Source organism: Myxine glutinosa, chromosome 8 (assembly GCF_964187855.1).
Source record: "Myxine glutinosa chromosome 8, kmMyxGlut1.1, whole genome shotgun sequence".
Taxonomy (NCBI): Eukaryota; Metazoa; Chordata; class Myxini; order Myxiniformes; family Myxinidae; genus Myxine; species Myxine glutinosa.
The window spans coordinates 46563006-46581607 of record NC_136268.1 but is presented as its reverse complement, the minus strand read 5'-3'; the positions used below and the strand labels follow the sequence as shown (position 1 = coordinate 46581607).

The window sequence follows — 18602 nt, the reverse complement described above, 5'->3', positions numbered from 1 at the left end:
CTTGGGCGCCGTCCTGAGGCCCAGCAGGACCCAGGGGAGCCTATCGGCCCAGCTGCCATCGCGGAGGCTGGCCTGGAGCGTGGCCTTCATCGAGCGATGAAAGCGCTCGCACAGGCCATTGGCCTGGGGGTGGTAGGCCATGGTGCGGTGTAGTTTTACGCCGAGCCCTTGCGCCCCAGAGCTCCGAGGTGAACTGGGGGCCGCGGTCGGACGAGATGTCCGAAGGGGCACCGAACCGGGCAACCCAAGTGGCGATGAAGGCCTGCGCCACATCAGCCGCAGACATCGCCACCAATGGGACGGCGTCCGGCCACCGTGTGGTGCGGTCCACCATGGTGAGGAGGTGGGTGAACCCCCGCGAGGGGGGCAGAGGTCCCACCAAGTCGACGTGCACGTGGTCGAACCGACGCTCGGGCACCGCAAACGGGGCCAACAGGGCCTGGGTGTGGCGGTGGACCTTTGCGCGCTGGCACGCGAGGCACGTCCTGGCCCAGTCGCGGACGTCCTTCCTGAGGCCATGCCAGACAAACTTCGCCGCGACGAGCTTCTGGGAGGCCTTTGTGCCCGGGTGGGACAGGCTGTGGATGGCGTCGAACACTGGGCCCTGCCAGCCAGCGGGCACGATGGGGCGAGGCCGGCTGAGGGAGACGTCGCACAGGAGGGCCGCGCCCGCGGCGTCGAACGGCACCTCGGTGACGCGGAGGCCCGTGACGGCGGTCCGCAAGGCCTGGACGCCGGGGTCGGCGGTCTGGTCCTCCGCCATCCGGGCATAGTCGATCCCGAGGTGGACCGCGTGCGCTACGGACCGGGAAAGGCAATCCGCCACCGGGTTGTCTTAGCCCGCCACGTGATGGATGTCCGTCGTATACTCGGACACGGCAGAGAGGTGACGCTGCTGCCGTGCTGACCATGGCTCGGCGACTTTGGCCATCGCGAACACAAGGGGCTTGTGGTCGACGAAAGCCATGAACGGGCGGCCCTCCAGCAGATGGCGGAAGTGTCGGACCGCCAGGTGGAGCCCGAGCAGCTCGCGGTCGAAGGTGCTGTAGCGGCGTTCGTGCGAGCGAAGCTGCCGGCGAAAAAACGCCAGTGGCTGCCAAGCACCACGCACCCACTGCTCGTGCACCGCGCCCACCATGTAGTCCGTCGCGTCAGTGGTGAGGGCGATCGATGCATCGGGCGCCGGGTGTGCCAGCATGGTGGCGTTGGCCAGGGCCAGCTTTGCGCCCACAAACGCCGCGGCCATCGGCTCAGACCAGGCGATGTCACCTTTGCCCGGCTTGCCCCGGAGGGCCTCGTGCAGGGGGCGGAGGAGCTGGGCGACGTGGGGCACGAAGCGGTGGTAAAAATTTACCATGCCCAGGAACTCCTTGAGCCCCTTGATCGTGTGGGGTCACGGGAAATCCTTGACCGCCTCTACCTTGGCCGGTAAAGGGACGGCCCCGTGCCTGGTGATGCGGTGCCCCAAGAAGTCGATGGTGGCGACGCCGAAACGGAACTTTGCGGGGTTGATGATTACGCCATGCTGGCCCAGGCGTTCGAAAAGCGTGCGGAGGTGGAGCAGGTGCTCCTCCCGGGACGCGCTCGCGACTAGGATGTCGTCCAGGTAGACATAGAGGAAAGGTAAGTCACGCAAGACGCTGTCCATAAGCCGTTGGAACGCCTGGGCCGCATTCTTCAACCCGAAAGGCATTCGCAGGAACTCGAAGAGGCCGAAAGGGGTGATGAGGGCCATCTTCGGGACATCGCCCGGTTGTACGGGGACCTGGTGGTAGCCTCGGATGAGGTCCACCTTGGAAAACACGGTCGTGTTTGCCAACCGGGCGGAAAAGTCCTGGATATGCGGGACCGGGTAGCGGTCGGGGGTGGTGGCATCATTGAGCCGGCGGTAGTCACCGCACGGCACCCATCCTCCACCAGGCTTCGGCACAATGTGCAGCGGAGAGGCCCAAGCACTGTTTGAGCGCCGCACGATACCCAGCCGTTCCAGCGTGGTGAACTCCGCCTTCGCCACGGCGAGCTTCGTGGGTTCAAGTCGGCATGCCCGGGCGTAGACCGGCGGCCCGACCGTGGGTATATGGTGCTCCACCCCGTGTTTAACGGCCACCGCTGAGAAGGTGGGCCGCGTGAGGGCCGGGAAACTGGCTAGGAGGCGGGTAAAGTCGTCCGCTGCCGGAAGCGTGCAAACTAAACTCGCCGGGACGGAACCTTTCAGCGAGCCGCTTGGCAAGCCGCTCGGTGAGCCGCTCAGTGAGCCGCTCGTTGAGCCGCTCAGTGAGCCGCTCAACGAGCCGCTCAGCGAACAAGCGAGCGAGCTGAAGGTTTCGGCCTGGACGAGATGTCTGCGCTTAACGTCGACCAACAAACCATGCGCACATAGGAAATCCGCACCGAGCAGGGCCATTGGCACGCTGGCGGTGACGAACGACCATTGAAAGTGCTGCCCTCCGAACCGCAGTGAGAGGCAACGCTTCCCGAATGTGCGGATGGGTGTACCGTTGGCGGCAAGCAAAGCGGGGCCCCGGCCCGCGGCTTGCTTGTCGGACACGGAGGCAGGGAGGACGCTTACCTGCGCTCCTGTGTCGCAAAGGAAAACGGCACCCGGACAAGGTGTCCGTGATGAACAGGAGGCTGCCGGAATGGCCGACGCTCAGGGCTGCTAATGAGCGCCGGCCCGGTCGTTTCCCGACCCGTCAAAAGAGCATGGCGGGCGACACGTTTTAGCCTTTCGGCCGAACCTGGCGTGGTAGTAGCACCAGGTTTGCGGCGGTGACGGCCGCGGCGGCCGTGCTGGTGGCGGCGGCGGTAGTGGGTGGGGCGCAGCAGCGGCCACGAGGGAAGCCGGGGGCGCTGTAGCCTCTGCCCCGGGATCCACTACGGCATCACCGTAAACCGACCGCGTGTCGCAGGCCTTGAAAAACTTGTCAGCCTCTCCGGCCAGGGCACGGGGTTCCGTGATGTTGGAACCGGCCAGCGCGAGGCGCACCTGTATCGGTAGCTGGCGGAGGAAAAGTGCGCGGAACAAGAAATCCGGGCGCTGGTCTCCAAGCAGCGACAGCATGAAATCCATCCGGACGGATGGTCGTGTGTCGCCGAGGGCGTGAAGGTCCAGGAGGCGGTCGGCCCGTTCGATCTCCGTGAGCGAACACGTGGCGAGGAGATGTTTGAGCGCCTCGTACTTGTTGTCGCCCGGCGGGCACCGAAGGATGGACACGACTCGGGCGGCAGTGCCGGGCCCGAGGGCAGTGACCACGTGGTAGTACCGGGTCTCGTCCGCCGTGATGCCTCGGAGCTGAAATTGAGCTTCGGCCTGCACAAACAAAACGTCGGCTTGTGCTTCCCAAAACTCCGGGAGTTTGACGGCGACGGCGTTGGTAGCCATGGCGCGTTCGGGGGTCAGCAACGGCTGAACCAATCGGGGTCACCGGTGTGGTGCTGTGCACACACGACTCGATTGCCAGAGAGGTAGGCCACAACGCGTTGGTACAAACAAAGTCTTTATTAAGAGCTTGCACTTCAGCACTGGGCGGGCTCGAGCTTAGCGCCCGCATATATGTCCCGAGGCCACGCCTTGCCCCCGGGCGTGGCCGATCGGTCGAAAGGCGGGGCATGCGTTATCCTTCCCCGCCTGGACGCTCGCGCCACCCACTGGTGCGCAGAATTATTGTCCCTTGTGCCCGCCACAGTGTCCTCTTAGATTCTTAGAAGGTATTTTTTATTTTTCCTCTAAATTCACACTCACAGCTTTTGTTCCAGTTAAAATATAAAACAGTTTTAAATTAGATTTGATAGCATTAATTTATGAAGGAGCATTATATCATACATTGGACTCCTTTCCGACGTTCCACCGGTGCCTCGTTTTGTGCAATATATCTCTTCTAGGCAATGTAGTTAGTGGCAGTGCCTTTCAATCGGCTGCATTTTTCCGAGAAAATTGCTCAAAATGTAGCTTGTTCCTCATTTGTGATATTCTTCATCTCCAGTTTTGTTTAGGAGTGTTATAAGGACTGTATGTTAAATTATATTTAATAGCATTATTTTATAAACATGCATTATATCATGTATCAGGCTAATTTTGGGTATTCTACCAGTGCCTCGTTTTGTGCAATATATCTCTTCTAGGCAATGTAGTTAGTTGTAGTGCCTTTCGCTTCGCAGACTTTTTTTTTCGAGGAATTGCTCAAATTTGTTTGTTCCTTCTACCTGATACTTCTTAGTAATTATAGGTTAGTTTTGAAGTGCTATAAAGACTGCAACTTGAAGTGGGGGAGACCAAAGCGACGCAAACACCCGTGGTCATGAGCATCTCTGGCTCCCCCTGTTGTTTGGAATCAAGGCTTCAGTTCAGTCTGGTTGTGTCAGTGTGGTCTGTGGTATCCAGGCCCATGTCAGGCTAGAGCAAATTATTAATAGGCCGAGGCCAGGCCAAGTCAGGCTAGGCCAAGGGTTTACGTGCTGGATAGTTGGTGGGTTCCGCTCCTACGACTGGCTGTTCCATTGTCGCAGGTTCGTTTTAAAAATTATTTTTGAGCTACATTGTCTTCTCACTTGAAATTGAACCTGGATATTAATAAACACCAAGCACATGCTTTTATTTCACCTCGACCAACTGGATGTCACTCTGTTGAGAATCTACCCGAAAGAATGAAGTTGTTGTGAAGAGTAAAAATAAATTCCGAGTAATTTTAATGACAGCGGCTTGTTCGGGTCCCTTTTGCTAATAGGACTGTTTGCTTCATGGTTCGACACCCTTCCGACACAGTAGCCGGACCACACCGAGCGAGATGTAACTCGGGGTTACTTATGATGTAACAGTAACACTTTACTTGTACTCGAGATGTAACACTTTCCATGTGCGAGTCGTGTTCAGTTGTCACACGTGATGTCTGTCAGACGTGCATTTCCAATGAAAGCGGCCACGGCTTCCTCAAAGAGCTACAGTGTGGCCTTGCAGGCCTCTGTGGCCAATGACGGATCATTATGCCCTCATGCAAAACGTCATGTTTATCATTGCGTCATCACATTATTACCTTTCTAGTTTCTCATCTGCAAATGCCAATGGCTCGATATGCACCTGCCTTTTCCTGTTTATGTTGCCATAATAAAAGGAAATTTTAAAATGCCAATAAGTAGTAGTGGTGGTGGTGGTAGGGGTGATGGTAGTAGTGGTGGTAGTGATTGTAGTAGTAGTAGTAGTGGTAGAGGTAGTAGACGTGGTAGAGGTAGTAGTCGTGGTAGAGGTAGTAGACGTGGTAGAGGTAGTAGTAGAGGTAGTAGTCGTGGTAGAGGTAGTAGTCGTGGTGGAGGTAGTAGTGGTGGTGGTGGTATTTTTGCATCAAAGAATTTTTGGCAAATTATCTTGTTTATGGGAATAAAGTGAATTATTACTTTCCCCGTCAGTGTACTACTTTCTTTTCTGATTCCATGTTGAGACTTTGAAGCCGTCATGTCCAAGGTCCGCCGGAAAGTGACGGTAGAGAGTTCCAAAACCTTTCCGGAGAACCCGCTTCGCCGGCCCAGCGTCTTTGAGAGACTCGGCCTGAGTGGAGGGGGTTCTACTGGGACTCCTGGTGGTAGCGGAGCAAGTGGAACGCCAACAAAAAGTATGGAGGTAAGACGTGCACAAGGCTTGTTTTCTTCCCCATTAATATAATAATAATAATAACCACCTTTAGAGGCCATTTGTTCCCCGCAAAGCGGGGGTTGGCCTTTTTCGGGAACCGTGGTTGTTGTTGTTTTTTTGGTCCCCTTTTTGAAGCAATGTTTTACGGCCGGATGCCCTTCCTGCCACCAACCCTTTTTGCCGCCTTTAACGACAAACAGGGAATTACCAGTGAACTGGTACTCAATTTGCCGACCTCGGAAGGATGATCAGGCTGAGTCAACCCCCCTGGCGTTAATTCAGCGATCGACCGGGATTCGAACCCAGGATCCAAGGAATCCTAAGCCGGCACCCTAACCGCTAGCCCAACACCAGGGTCTAGTGGCTACACCAGTGGCTTTCACCATCCACCTCGGCTTCCAACACATAAAGCTTCGATTACTTATTCTGTATACAGGAAGGATGCACCCAAGTAGATGCTTGCAATATGTAAGCATGCCCCACCGGTATGTTCATATAATGAAAGGGGCTGCCAGGTTAGCCTAGAAGCTGTCTATCCTGGGTTGAAATCCAGACCCAGCTATTAAAGCCGTCCCCATTGATGAATATAAATTGTGTTGGACTGAAGTGGTGAAAAGTATCAGCTTGAACATTGCTTCTGTTATAGGGGTCGTCCCACACCATCTACTTTATTGGCGTAGGACCATTGACCAGCTTTGTTCATGCCACATTATTCTACAAAAATCTCCATTATTAGTGTACGTTATCCCATGGCCGACCAGACTCGGTGGTGAATTGGTTGGAGCATCCTCTCTGAGTCTGGGAGGTCGGTTATTTGAATCCCAGCTGAGTCTTACCAAAGACTTAAAAAATGGAGTATGCTGCTTCCTTGCTTGAGGCTCAGCATTTAAAAGGGATAGAGCATGGATGAACAACCGTAGTTTGTCAATTATAGTGCAGGATTTGATGGGCCTAATGGTCTCTACCTGTGTTGAAGACCCTTGTAAGATGATGTGAAGACTTGGGCTGTGTGTTGCACAGTGTGAATAGGTACAACGTATCGGGCTGATTGGTGTGTGTTGTCTGGTCATGTTAGGTGTGTCGCAACTGGTTGAAGGGCTGCTGTAATCATGGCAGTAAGTGTAAGTATAGTCATGTGATGCAGACCCAGCGAGGCAAAGGGTACCGCAGTGGCAGTCGCAGGTGTGTTATTTATTTATTTACTTTTTGTGTATACGTATTGGACGAGGTTTTATGAAATTACAGTGGATAAATGAATGTGCAATTTTTGTTTTAGTTCCTATCTCTGAATAATTTAGGTTATCAATACTTTTCTGAACATTGCTCGTGTTGGTTGTGTTGTTTAAAAAAACACAACCCACTCTTCAAGGAAGATATTTTGTTGTGGGCCGGGAAGAGGGATGTGGATGTTCCCGAGGCGTACTCCCTGATTATAACATGGATAATATTGATATTTGGTGCATCTGCTTGAACCTCTCTGACAGCTTATGTTGCGATTATAAGCATGGGCAACTAGAATAGCACTCGGTAGAGCGCATACCTCCACCACGCTGAACAGTTTACCTTTTGTATCCCACTGATAGGCCAGATCTGGATTCAGACCTGAACCAAAATCGAATCTGCTTGTTCTTGTCACTTTCCAAACTCATCCACCAAGTTTTGTCACAACTCGTCCACAACCTTTTCAAATATCATGCTCGATATAATGTTTTTGGCTCCATATCTCAATGGTGAAGAATCATTTTAGAAATGAAAAAATTCTCGTATCCGGATTCGGATCTTCACCAAAATCGAATTGATTCGTCCTTGTGATATACCCAACCTGTCCACGAAGTTTCGTCTGAATCCGTCCATAACATTATTTTAGATATCGTGCTATATATCGGTTTTAGCACTATCACTCATTGGTGAAGAATCACTTAAAAATTTCTCACATCTGGATTCGGATTTGAATCTTCAAAAAAATTCAATACATTCGTACTTGGCACACATCCAACCTGTCCACCAAGATTTATACAAATCGGTCCATAACTTTGTGAGATATCGTGCTATATAGCATTTTTTTTGCCCAATCTCTCAATGGTGACAAATCACTTTAAAATGTGCAAACTAAATATGTGAAAAATTAAAAAAAATGTGCAAACTTTAAAAATGTGCAAACTTAAAAAATGTGCAAAATAAAAAAATGTGCAAACTTTTAAAATGTGCAAACTTTAAAAATGTGCAAGCTTTTAAAATGTGCAAAATAAAAAAATGTGCAAACTTTTAAAATGTGCAAACTTTAAAAATGTGCAAGCTTTTAAAATGTGCAAAATAAAAAAATGTGCAAAATTTTAAAATGTGCAAACTTTTAAAATGTACAACGAAAATGCAAATTTTTACTTGCTATCTGTTTCCTCCAACGAGGAGTTTAATATTTGCTCTGACTCCGAGAAATCTGTTTACTGACAATCTTGTTCTGCCCTACGGTGGCACCAGCATCTATGTCCTGGTTTCATAATGAACTCTCTCTCTTTGCATAAATTGCTCTGAGCACATAGATATCCTTGATTAGGCCAGTCCCAATATGTCATGAAAAGTGTTTTTAAAAGTTTCTGTGCTGCTCATTTGCTGTGCTAACCTCCTGAGCCACCTTTGTCAAACCAAAGCGTATATGATTCTAATTTGTTTAGAAACTTTTCACCTAACTCTCTCTCCCCCATTCCTTATTCATTGTGTTCACAAAGTACGAATTGGACGAACTGATTCCACCCCCTCCAATACGTGTTTAACCCATAAATGCTGGATTTACTTGTTAGTAGCCCAGAAATGCTTTTTTGTCATTGGCTTTTGTCCACTAATTATAATACAAGCTTTCATAAGTTACCTCTGGTATTATACATTGTAATAAAGGTCATGATTCGTTACTTGGGTTGATGTCAGGTTAAACTCATTTGCATACAAATAGTGGCTAGGACACGCCCATATAATGACCATATTTGGTAGGGCCACGATTGTGGTTGGTCAACCTGTGCGTGTTGGTCATGATCATGGCCCGACACGCTTTATGGGTTAATAAATGGATTTCTATACTATGCCTACTATGCTATTATTGGGGAAGAAGGCATTGCCTGACAGTACCAGAAACCCTTATGGCATGTGGTATGATGCTAGTATTTTGCTAGCAAACTATTACTGGGGAAAGGTTGGTGGGGAGGTGGAGGAGGGTTGGAGGGGGAGGAGTCAACTCCCTCCCTACACCTACTCACCTTTTATGGTTGTACATTTGTATAATAATGCTAATCCATTGCTTTACCTTCAGATCTCCAGAGCGGATGACCACAGATCTGCGGGAGCACATGTGGAATAGGCGCCAGGATATGGAAGAAGGAAAGTCTCGACATGTCAACCATTCGCCTTCTGCAGGACGGGTGAGGATCTCAAAGGGGATGTGACATTTGTAGTTTATTTGTTTGGGTTAATATGGGTGGGGGTTTGTGGATGTTTGAGGTCTAAGCATGCCATATTTACCATTGTTCCATTTGTGGGGTTGGCCAGGGGGTCAGGGGAAGGGTGGGGAGGGGGAAGGAGGGTGGTCAGTTGTTAGAGTTAAGGTATAGACCCCCATTTATGTTCGCCTCTTCATTACTTTCTTCCTTGTATTAAGAACAGGTAGATAGGGATAAGTCATCACATTCTTTCTTTTGTGTGCTGCAGTTTTGTAACCATTAGCTTCAGAAAGGGTAAAGTGTCCTGACACATGTCTCTCATGTTTAACTGGACTGGAACCGGGTGAGTGAGAAACGCTTCGGGAATTTCACCATCCATACGGTGACACATTTCCAACCTCCTCCCCTCACATCCTGAGGAAGAGGAAGGAACTCTGTTTTAAACACCTGGAGGGAGGAGAGGGATTGAAAAGAGTGTGGGAGTTTGTTCCAGAGGTGGGAGAAAATGGGAATTAAGGAGTGAAGGTGAGCAGAGAGTCTTGATTTTGGCAGTTTCACCAGAAGAGGGTTGCAGGCAGATTTTCTGCGACCTGTAGGAATATTTGGGGGACAGAGCACAGACAGAACAGGGGGAGCAAGGCCGGAGAGAAGTCGGTAGAAGATAGACCACCTACCTGCCTGTGGTGAGAGAGAGAAAGGCCCGCAGAATCAGCTTCATCGCGGGAGATTCCAATGATTCTGAGATTCCAATGCTCACCACCATCTCTTATCTTCCCCCATCCAAAACCTTGATCTTTTCTACCCCCGTTAAAACACCCCAAATCCGCCTCATTAAATCCCAAACTTCTTTTCTGAAATTCCTAGAAATGTTCATTTGCTTTATGCCGTGTACCCATCCCTCCTCCCCCAGCCCTCCCCCTTCCACATATCTACCGACGTCCCTGTTCTCTTCTGTTGTGCTTGTGTATGTCCCTCTCTCCCCTTCTTGTCTCACGCTCCCTTCATTGCGTGTTTTATGTGTCTGTGCATGTTTTCATGTTCAATGTTAGCTCTTACACGAGCTTCGATTCTGTATGCAAAACAAAACAAAACCCCAGCCCTTCAACCCTTTTGCCCCTGATTCATGACAAGTAAAATAATGCACCATTGGACCGCACTGCTTGGCAGCCATGGTGCTGATTGATGAAATTCTGGTGCCATGTAATTGGGCAATTACATTGTTACTATGTGTGGTGCAGCATGTGGTTGGTTGGAGGCACTGGCGTCACTAGGGGGGTGCGGGGGGTGCGAACCGCACCAGGTGACACTATCAGAGGGGGTGACACCAAATGTTTGCAGTGTCAAGGCTTTCCGATCTTGCGATATTATCAATTGAAAGTGAGTTGGTGAAAGGCATTGATTTCGATGAAGTGATTCACAAGTTCGCAGCTTTGAAGGCCAGGAAAGTAAAGTTCTGAATTAGTCGAGATGTTCACTAAGTGCTGAAATGCTTGTGTATTTGTTCCTGTTTATTTTTATGGTATTATTTGTTACGTGCTCCTCCCCAACCCCCTGGTCACGGTGTACCTCCGAGCCCCGAGAGGAGTCACGGCAGAAAAATGTGTTATTCTGTATGTCAAAGATCAATGGTGAAGCCACACCAATTGTTACTCACAAACAAATATTGTATTAAGATCACACAAGAATAACCATACAACAATAATATGAATCAAAAGTTAAAGTACAATCAATATTCTATGATGGTACCATCAGTGTTATAACATATAACTCACTGTGCTCCAAGTGAGTGAAACCAGAACATCCCCAATGTCTCTTATTCCCGGCTTCAAGCCACAGTTGATTCGCTCCAGCGATCGCTAGAACGAGGTCCATTCGAAACCAGAATCCCGTGTGGATGGCAAGTACAGTCACAGCCGACGCTGCACAAAGGCGCCCTCAAGGCGACTGGGAAATCCAAAGGCGCCCTCAAGGCGACTGGGAAATCCAAAGGCGCCCTACAGGCGACTGAGAGATCACACCCTCGGGTATGGACGAAGTAACCTTCAAAAAGCCACGTCACACACACGCCCCAGATCGACGTCTGAATGCGGTGACAATGGTCGAAAAGAAACGAAACCGCGAGCGAAGCATAAGTCCTGCGCGAGTCAAAATGGCCGACGACCCGCTCTTGAGACGTACCGGCCCGGTGCTAATTCTCCTCGGAATCCAACGCCCAAAACCTGACACGCAGGTTGATCGATCACAGCGATGACAACTCTGTCACAGGAATTTCCTATCCCGGAAACCCGAAAGTTCGCTAGTGACTCTAGCTCGCCAACGTTCGTTTCAGAACTCGGAGCAACTCGGCTTTCTTGTCCGACTCGACTCGCTCCGCCCTCTTTCTTTCTTCTTCTTCCTCTTCATCGCCGTCCGGTTCCTGTTTCATTTTAAAACATTCCTTTTACCTTTTGACAATAATAATTGCTATTTCCCTCAAACAACAATAATAATAATACATGGAACCAGAAATGTCTCAAGTGGATGAAAGCCACCACAACGGATGCGACGAATCCGTAACATATTTCATTTATGTTATTTCATTTATGAGTATATTTCCATATGCATTTGTCTGCAAGTTCTGCATTATTCGGGCCGTTATTGATTATGCAAACCTAATCCATTAATGTATCTCATGTAACAATAAAGTTTAACGTTAAAATCAACATAATTTTGATGTAGTTCTTCAACGTTTTCACTTCAAATTATATTGTTTTCTTATCGAATTTTCACTTTAACCACATGAAACTCTGTAAATGTAAATACATTTAGGCTGTGCGTATGATATTGTAATTTAAAGGTGTAATTTTAATTTTTCTGGTTGTTTATGTCACTACTATTGCCATTACATTCAGTGATTATACGGGAATTACGAATTACGAGTAACATTAGTACAAAAACATTACTAAGGATTCTGTATGGTCTGGTACGGGAGGAGGTCCATGTAGTCAGGTTCACTGTTTTTTCGTTCAAAATTTTTGGAGATTAGCAAAACTATACATTTTTGGAATATTCAGAGCATGAGGAATCCAAAAATTAATGTTGGCATTTGCGTAGACACCTTTGCGAAAATGACATTCAGGACAGTGATGAAGATCTGTAAAAGCATATTCCTGAACGGTGTAGACCTAGTAGAAAATGTGTATAGGACTTATAGTTCAATCTGATACTAACAAGGCTGCTTTCTTGCTTTATAAACCCATACCTTTAACTTCAAAGGACTTGCAATATCATGTATTATGTAATGCAGTTATATCACAAATATAAAGACAATGGTTTTCAATTACCTTTGTTTGTTGCTTTTCTATAATCCTGAGCACTATTTTGAGGCCTTTATTGGATTCCTTGACCCAGAAAACATGGGATTAGCATATTTAATTAAGTTTCTGGGTTGACTAGAAGCCGAGATAGCGCAAAATATGTATTTTATGGCGGCCATTTTGAAAATCCAAAATCTGTGTCTGTGCAAATGCCAACATTGATTTTCGGATTCTCCATGCTCTGATGATTCCAAAAATGTACAGGTTTGCTAATCTCCCAAAATTTTGAACGAAATTATATTTGTTAACATAGTGAACCTGACTAATGGGAGGGGGTGGGGGGGGAGGGGGTGACACCATGAGTTCCCGCACTGGGTGACACCAACCCAAGTGACGCCACTGGTTGGAGGCCAGAGGGGTGATGACGTGGACGCATAAAGGAGGGAAGAGGGGTGCATTCTGTAGAGGCATGCTTCCAGTTCGCTGTCCAGTCTTCATCTTTGTGAGTCGGATGGAGTTTGCTACCCAGTTTTCGTGAGTCTTAGTCTTCATCTGCTGGCGGTCAGTCCCGCCCGAACGAGCTGCCGCCACTGTCAACCTGGGACTTTACCTGCCTGCGACCTCTCTCTCACCTGGGTTGTGTTCCGTTAGCAAGCGGCTTGCTTACCGCTTCCAAAATGACGTGCTTGAGTCAAAGTGCTCAAGCGAGCACTCCAGCGGAAGAGTGTTCGGCACCGCTGAACAACGTGGTGGTATCCATGTAAACAACACTTTCGTGGTACTTGAGCAAATGCTGTCCGGGTCCTCATTTTCAGTTTTACTCGATCATCTTGTGGCAACCTTTCCAAACGAATTACTTGTGTCAGCAGCGGCTACAGAGTACGAGAAAGAGGAAAACAAAGATGAAGAAATCGGGAGTCAGAAGCAGGAGCCCCCTGCCAAGTTTATCTATGGACCTTATGCTACGCTTATTGGGGAAGGTTTTTGCATGTTTGTAGATCTTGAAGAATCAGGATGAAAAGTAGAAGTAATAATAAAAGTATGAAATGCACGTTTCAACAATAATAGCAGAGTACCCACTCTCTGGGTCGGTAGAGTTTGTGCGTTACTTGCTGAAAAAAGTATAGTCTGTATATTGCAAGAAGACTCTTTTGATGTTTGTGTGGTGTGATTAAAGTGTGTAAAGGTCTTAAGGGTCTAAGACAGGGGTTCCCAAACCCAGGGTCGCGACTTGATCTTGAACTCCTCCCCTCCCCCCATAAAATCCCTGAAAAAGGGAAGATCCCTCAAAATCCAAAAGGAGAACATGGGAGAGTTTTTTTTAACTCCACATGGGACATGGGAGAGTTTTCAATTCCACCTGACAAGGTGGAAAATTTCTGTCAACCCTCGACTTGGATTCTGCAACTGGACCTGACGGCATCAGCCCACGGGTCCTAAAATCCTGTTCTTCCGCTCTTTCACTCCCTCTCTCTGTTCTCTTCACCCTCTGTTTTGCTCAAGGTCATCTTCCATCTGCTTGGAAATCTGCCAACATCACCGCTTTGCACAAAAAAGGTGTAAAAACAGATCCCAGCAACTACAGACCAATCAGCCTTCTTCCAATTATCAGCAAGGTCATGGAATCCATCATTGCTTCAGATATGAAATCTTTCCTCTTCTCCAATGGCTTGATCTCTGATCATCAATTTGGTTTCAGACCTGGACATGCTGCTTCTGCTTTCTCAACAATGGATGGAGGTCCTCAATGCCAAACAGGAAATTAGAGCAGTCTCCCTTGACATATCACGTGCCTTCGATACGGTCTGGCACCCCGCTCTGCTCACCAAACTCTCCTCTTTTGGTATCCATGGAAATCTCCACGCATGGCTGGCGGACCTCCTCTCTAGTCGTAGTCAACGTGTGGCCCTGAATGGGTTTCTCTCATCTCCTCTTCCTGTTCAGGCTGGAGTTCCACAAGGCAGTGTTCTGGGCCCTGTGCTTTTTCTGGTCTTCATCAATGATCTCTCTGACTCTCTTGAAAATCCTCTGTATCTCTTTGCTGATGACTCTACTCTCTGTCGCTCCATTCTTCATCCCTCAGATCGGCAGTCTGCAGCCTCCTCACTCTCTGCAGACCTGGACAAAATCACAGACTGGGCAAACAAGTGGAACATGTCTTTCAATCCTGACAAATCTCACACTCTTACGATGTCTCTCCGAAAAGACCGACTGGACAACCCTCCCATCCACTTTCTGAATAATCCTCTCCAAGAAGTTCTGTCACTCAAGCTTTTGGGTCTCACTATCTGCCATGATCTTTCCTGGGAAAACCACATTTCAAATCTGGCCTCCAAAGCCAGTCGCCGACTGGGCATCCTCCGTCGTGCAAAGTCCTTCCATGGCACACCTGAGCTCCTCACCACATACAAGGCTTTCATCCGCAGCTCAATGGAATACTGCTCTCCCCTCTGGGCTGGTGCTCCTGCCTCACACCTAGCTCGTCTTCACGCTGTTGAAACCAAAGCATTCAGAATCATTGGAATCTCCCGCGATGAAGCTAACTCCAAGGGCCTCTCACTCACTCACCGCAGGCAGGTTGGTGGTCTTTCCGTCTTCTACCGACTCCTCTCTGGCCTTGCCCCCCCAGCTCTCTCTGGGCTCTGTCCCGCATATATTCCTACAGGTCGCACAAGATCTGCCTGCAACCCTCTTATGGTCAAACTGCCAAAATCAAGACTCTCTGCTCACTTTCACTCCTTCATTCCTCTTTTCTCCCGCCTCTGGAACAAACTCCCTCACTCTCTTCAATCCCACTCCACCCTCCAGGTCTTTAAAACAGCTGTTCACCACCATCTCTTATCTTCCCCCATCCAAAACCTTGATCTTTTCTACCCCCGCTAATTTCACCCCAATTTCACTTTTTTGAAATACCAACTTCTGTCCTGGAAGTCCTTGGTGTCCTTGTGTTTTATACTTCTCCCTCCCCCCCCCCCCCCTTCCTACGCCTCCTCCCCCCAAGCCCTCTCCCTTCCACACATCTCCCTGCTTTCAAATGTTGTGTTTGTGTGCTTCCCCTTCTCTCCCCATCTTGTTTTCCGCTCCCTCTTTTTATATATTTTGTTTGTCTGGTTGATTTGTTTGTGAAGTAAATGTTAGCTCTTTCACGAGCCTCGATTCAGTATACAAAAAAAACAAAAAACTCTTGCTTTGCGTTTCCGAGCACAATCTATATTTCCGAGCGCGAACACGTTTCCGATTGCGAATCACCATTTTGTCTGAATCTCGATATTCCACCACCTCAATTCCAGAACAAGAGGGGCAAATTGATTGGTCAAGATAGTGTAAAATGGCGTAATATTTTTCCCAAGTACCATTAAACTGGAGGTTTTTGGAAGTGCCAACAATCAGATTTCTGTTATACAGTGTTCAAGTATATAATATAATTGAAATAAAATAAAAGTTTTAAAGACTAGAAAATAAAACAAAACTTTTTTTTCGGAAGTGTAGCGCCATTGATGCACCATCTTTTACACCACCTTATAACACATGAGATTAGTTCTTCATGTTTGTTGTTTGTGTCATTTATGACATCCCTAAAAACAGTAAGTTTCCTGTTTGGAATGATTTTCAATTTTGTTTGACTGCCAGACAGACAGACAGACAGACTGTAAACAGACAGATGGAGTAAAACAATAACCTTACTCCTCTGTCCCAAGTGCGCTCGGGACAAGATTCTGTACAATTTGCCAAATTAAGAGCAAAATACTGCTATACTGCTATACTGCAGGCAGGTTTGTGTCCGATTCTGTTCAAAATATAACATTCAATTGAAATTAAGTTGTTCCTTGATCATAGATTGGCGTTTGTAGACAGATAGAGTGAACCTATTGCTTAACCTCATTTTTCGCTACACATGCGGGATAAAAATCCCTATTGCTACTAATTGGCCCATATTTTTTCACATTTGTTGCTAATGTGACCTTTAGGGGTCGTCTCCATGTTATATGTATGGGGTAGGGTTAAATGAGCGAAAATAGTTTCGAGATAAAGAAATGAAGGTGGAATAATAGGCAGAAAGAATAACTGGGTATGAGTGTGGGGAGGTTGGGGATGTGGTGTGAGGAAAGAGGTCAGGATGACGTCATAAGATGATGAGATGTGTATTGAAAAAAAGCACATATAAAACAAGAAATTAACTCTTGTATTGTGTGGGACAGACGCATTTGGCGACATTAATGTGCTTTCCTTTGCAGCGTGCGTCTCTCGGCAGGGGACAGCGAGACAAAGATGAAGCGAGCATCAAAATCGTGAAAGCACGGACACCGGAGAGTGAGGAGGATGAAGAAGAAGGTCGTGTTTGGCCAGATACTAGAGATGGTGCGCCAGCTTTAAGTAGTGCACATACTTGTTTGTGAACTTATATATTCATTGCAGTATATGACCCGAGTTGAGACATGCAAGTTGTTATATTTGTTTGAGTCAAGTAAAGTTGTTATACAGTCACGTGAAAAAGTAAGTACACCCCATGTAAAGTTTTGACTTTTTCGACATATTTCAACATACAGCTATTTGATCTTCATTTCAACAATATTGATAGATCAAGGTGATATAATACAACAAATATCATGATACATTTACATTTTGTAGTCCATTGTATAATTTAAATAAACATAAATACAAATTTCGCATGTGGAAAAAGTAAGTACACCCCGACATTCATCACTACTTCAAATACCTAAAATTAGAATCAGGTGCACCAGCTCAGGTGCAAATGATTAGAACATCGTTAGAGAGGATCTTGGGGGAACCTGTCTTATTTAAACCTCAGACATTTAGTTTGGTTTGCTTTTTGTCCCCCGTCGCACCATGGTTTTCCCCTCCGTCAGTATGTGCGTGTGTGCGTGCGTGCATGCGTCCGTCCGTGCGGGCGGGCGTGCATGCGAACGTGCGTCCGTCCATGCGTGCGTAAGCGAAGGACCGAATTCTAATTTGTTGTGTGGGTGCAACCCACGTCAAAATCCAAGATGGCCGCCGCCATGTATGTCTGAACCTTGTGAGCGGAATATCTTGAAAAATAAGCGAAGTACCAACTTCTAATCTGGTGTGGGGGTGTATCTACGCATAAGGAAGAACGCTATTGAAAATTGGGTCGCCACGTCAAAATCCAAGATGGCCGCCACCATATATATGTCTGAATCTTGTGAGCGAAATATCTTGAAAAAATAAACGAAGTGCTAACTTCTAATCTGGTGGGTGGGTGTATCTAAGCATAAGGGAGAACGCTATTGAAAATTGGGTCGCCACCTCAAAATCCAAGATGGCCACCGCCATGTATGTCTGAACCTTGTGAGCGGAATATCTTTAAAAATAAGCGAAGTACCAACTTATAATCTGGTGTGTGTGTGTACCTAGGCATAAGGAAGAACGCTATTGAAAATTGGGTCGCCACGTCAAAATCCAAGATGGCCACCACCATATATATGTCTGAACCTTGTGAGCGAAATATCTTGAAGAATAAGCGAACTACTAACTTCTAATCTGGTGTGTGGGTGTATCTACGCATAAGGGAGAACGCTATTGAAAATTGAGTTGCCACGTCAAAATCCAAGATGGCCACCTTGCGTCTTCCACTTTGTCAACTCGCATCACTTCAACGACGGGGGACCTAGGCGTAATGCTTGTTGTTGTTGAAGTGTGCATCGTCACCATGCCTAGATCAAAAGAGCTCTCTGAGGCCTTCAGTAAGAAGGTTATAGATACCTATGAGTCTGGGAAGGGATTTAAAAAGATCTCCAAACAATTTTAAATCAATCATTCGACTGTCCGGAAGATTATCCACAAGTGGAGAAGATTCCAAACAACTGCCAACTTGTTCAGGCCAGGCCACCCCAGCAATTTCAGCCCGAGAGCAGACCGCAAGATGCTGAAAGAAGTCTCTAAGAACCCCAGAATGTCATCACGGGACCTACAGGTAGCTCTTGCCACTGTTGATGTCAAAGTGCACGAGTCTACCATTAGAAAGAGGCTGCACAAATTTGATCTACATGGGAGGTGTGCCAGGAGGAAGTCTTTGCTGTCCAGAAAGAACATCAGGGCAAGACTAAAGTTTGCCAATGAACACCGAGGCAAAGACCAGCACTTGTGAAACAATGTGCTCTGGACAGACGAGTCAAAGTTAGAGCTATTTGGCCACAGTACCAGAAGACATGTTTGGGGAAAACCAAAGACAGCATTTGACCACAAGAACCTGATACCAACTGCAAAGCATGGTGG

At 47.7% G+C, this 18602-nt stretch overlaps 1 protein-coding gene across 5 annotated transcripts in view; it reads left to right on the top strand.

The window, feature by feature from the left end:
- The first annotated feature begins 4320 nt into the window (after window positions 1-4320).
- Window positions 4321-18602, top strand: part of LOC137432449 (uncharacterized) — a 74486-nt gene continuing 60204 nt past the window's right edge. For 4 of the 5 annotated variants that reach the window (XM_068124394.2, XM_068124397.2, XM_068124396.2 and 1 more), the window contains exons 1-5: window positions 4321-4506; window positions 5433-5611; window positions 6699-6805; window positions 8925-9033; window positions 16583-16706. In XM_068124394.2, the coding sequence (XP_067980495.2) occupies window positions 5447-5611; window positions 6699-6805; window positions 8925-9033; window positions 16583-16706 (505 nt within the window). In that variant the 5' untranslated portion in view covers window positions 4321-4506; window positions 5433-5446. Of the gene's footprint in view, window positions 4507-5400; window positions 5612-6698; window positions 6806-8924; window positions 9034-16582; window positions 16707-18602 lie in introns of all 5 variants that reach the window. The other variant, XM_068124393.2, reaches the window with a different exon arrangement.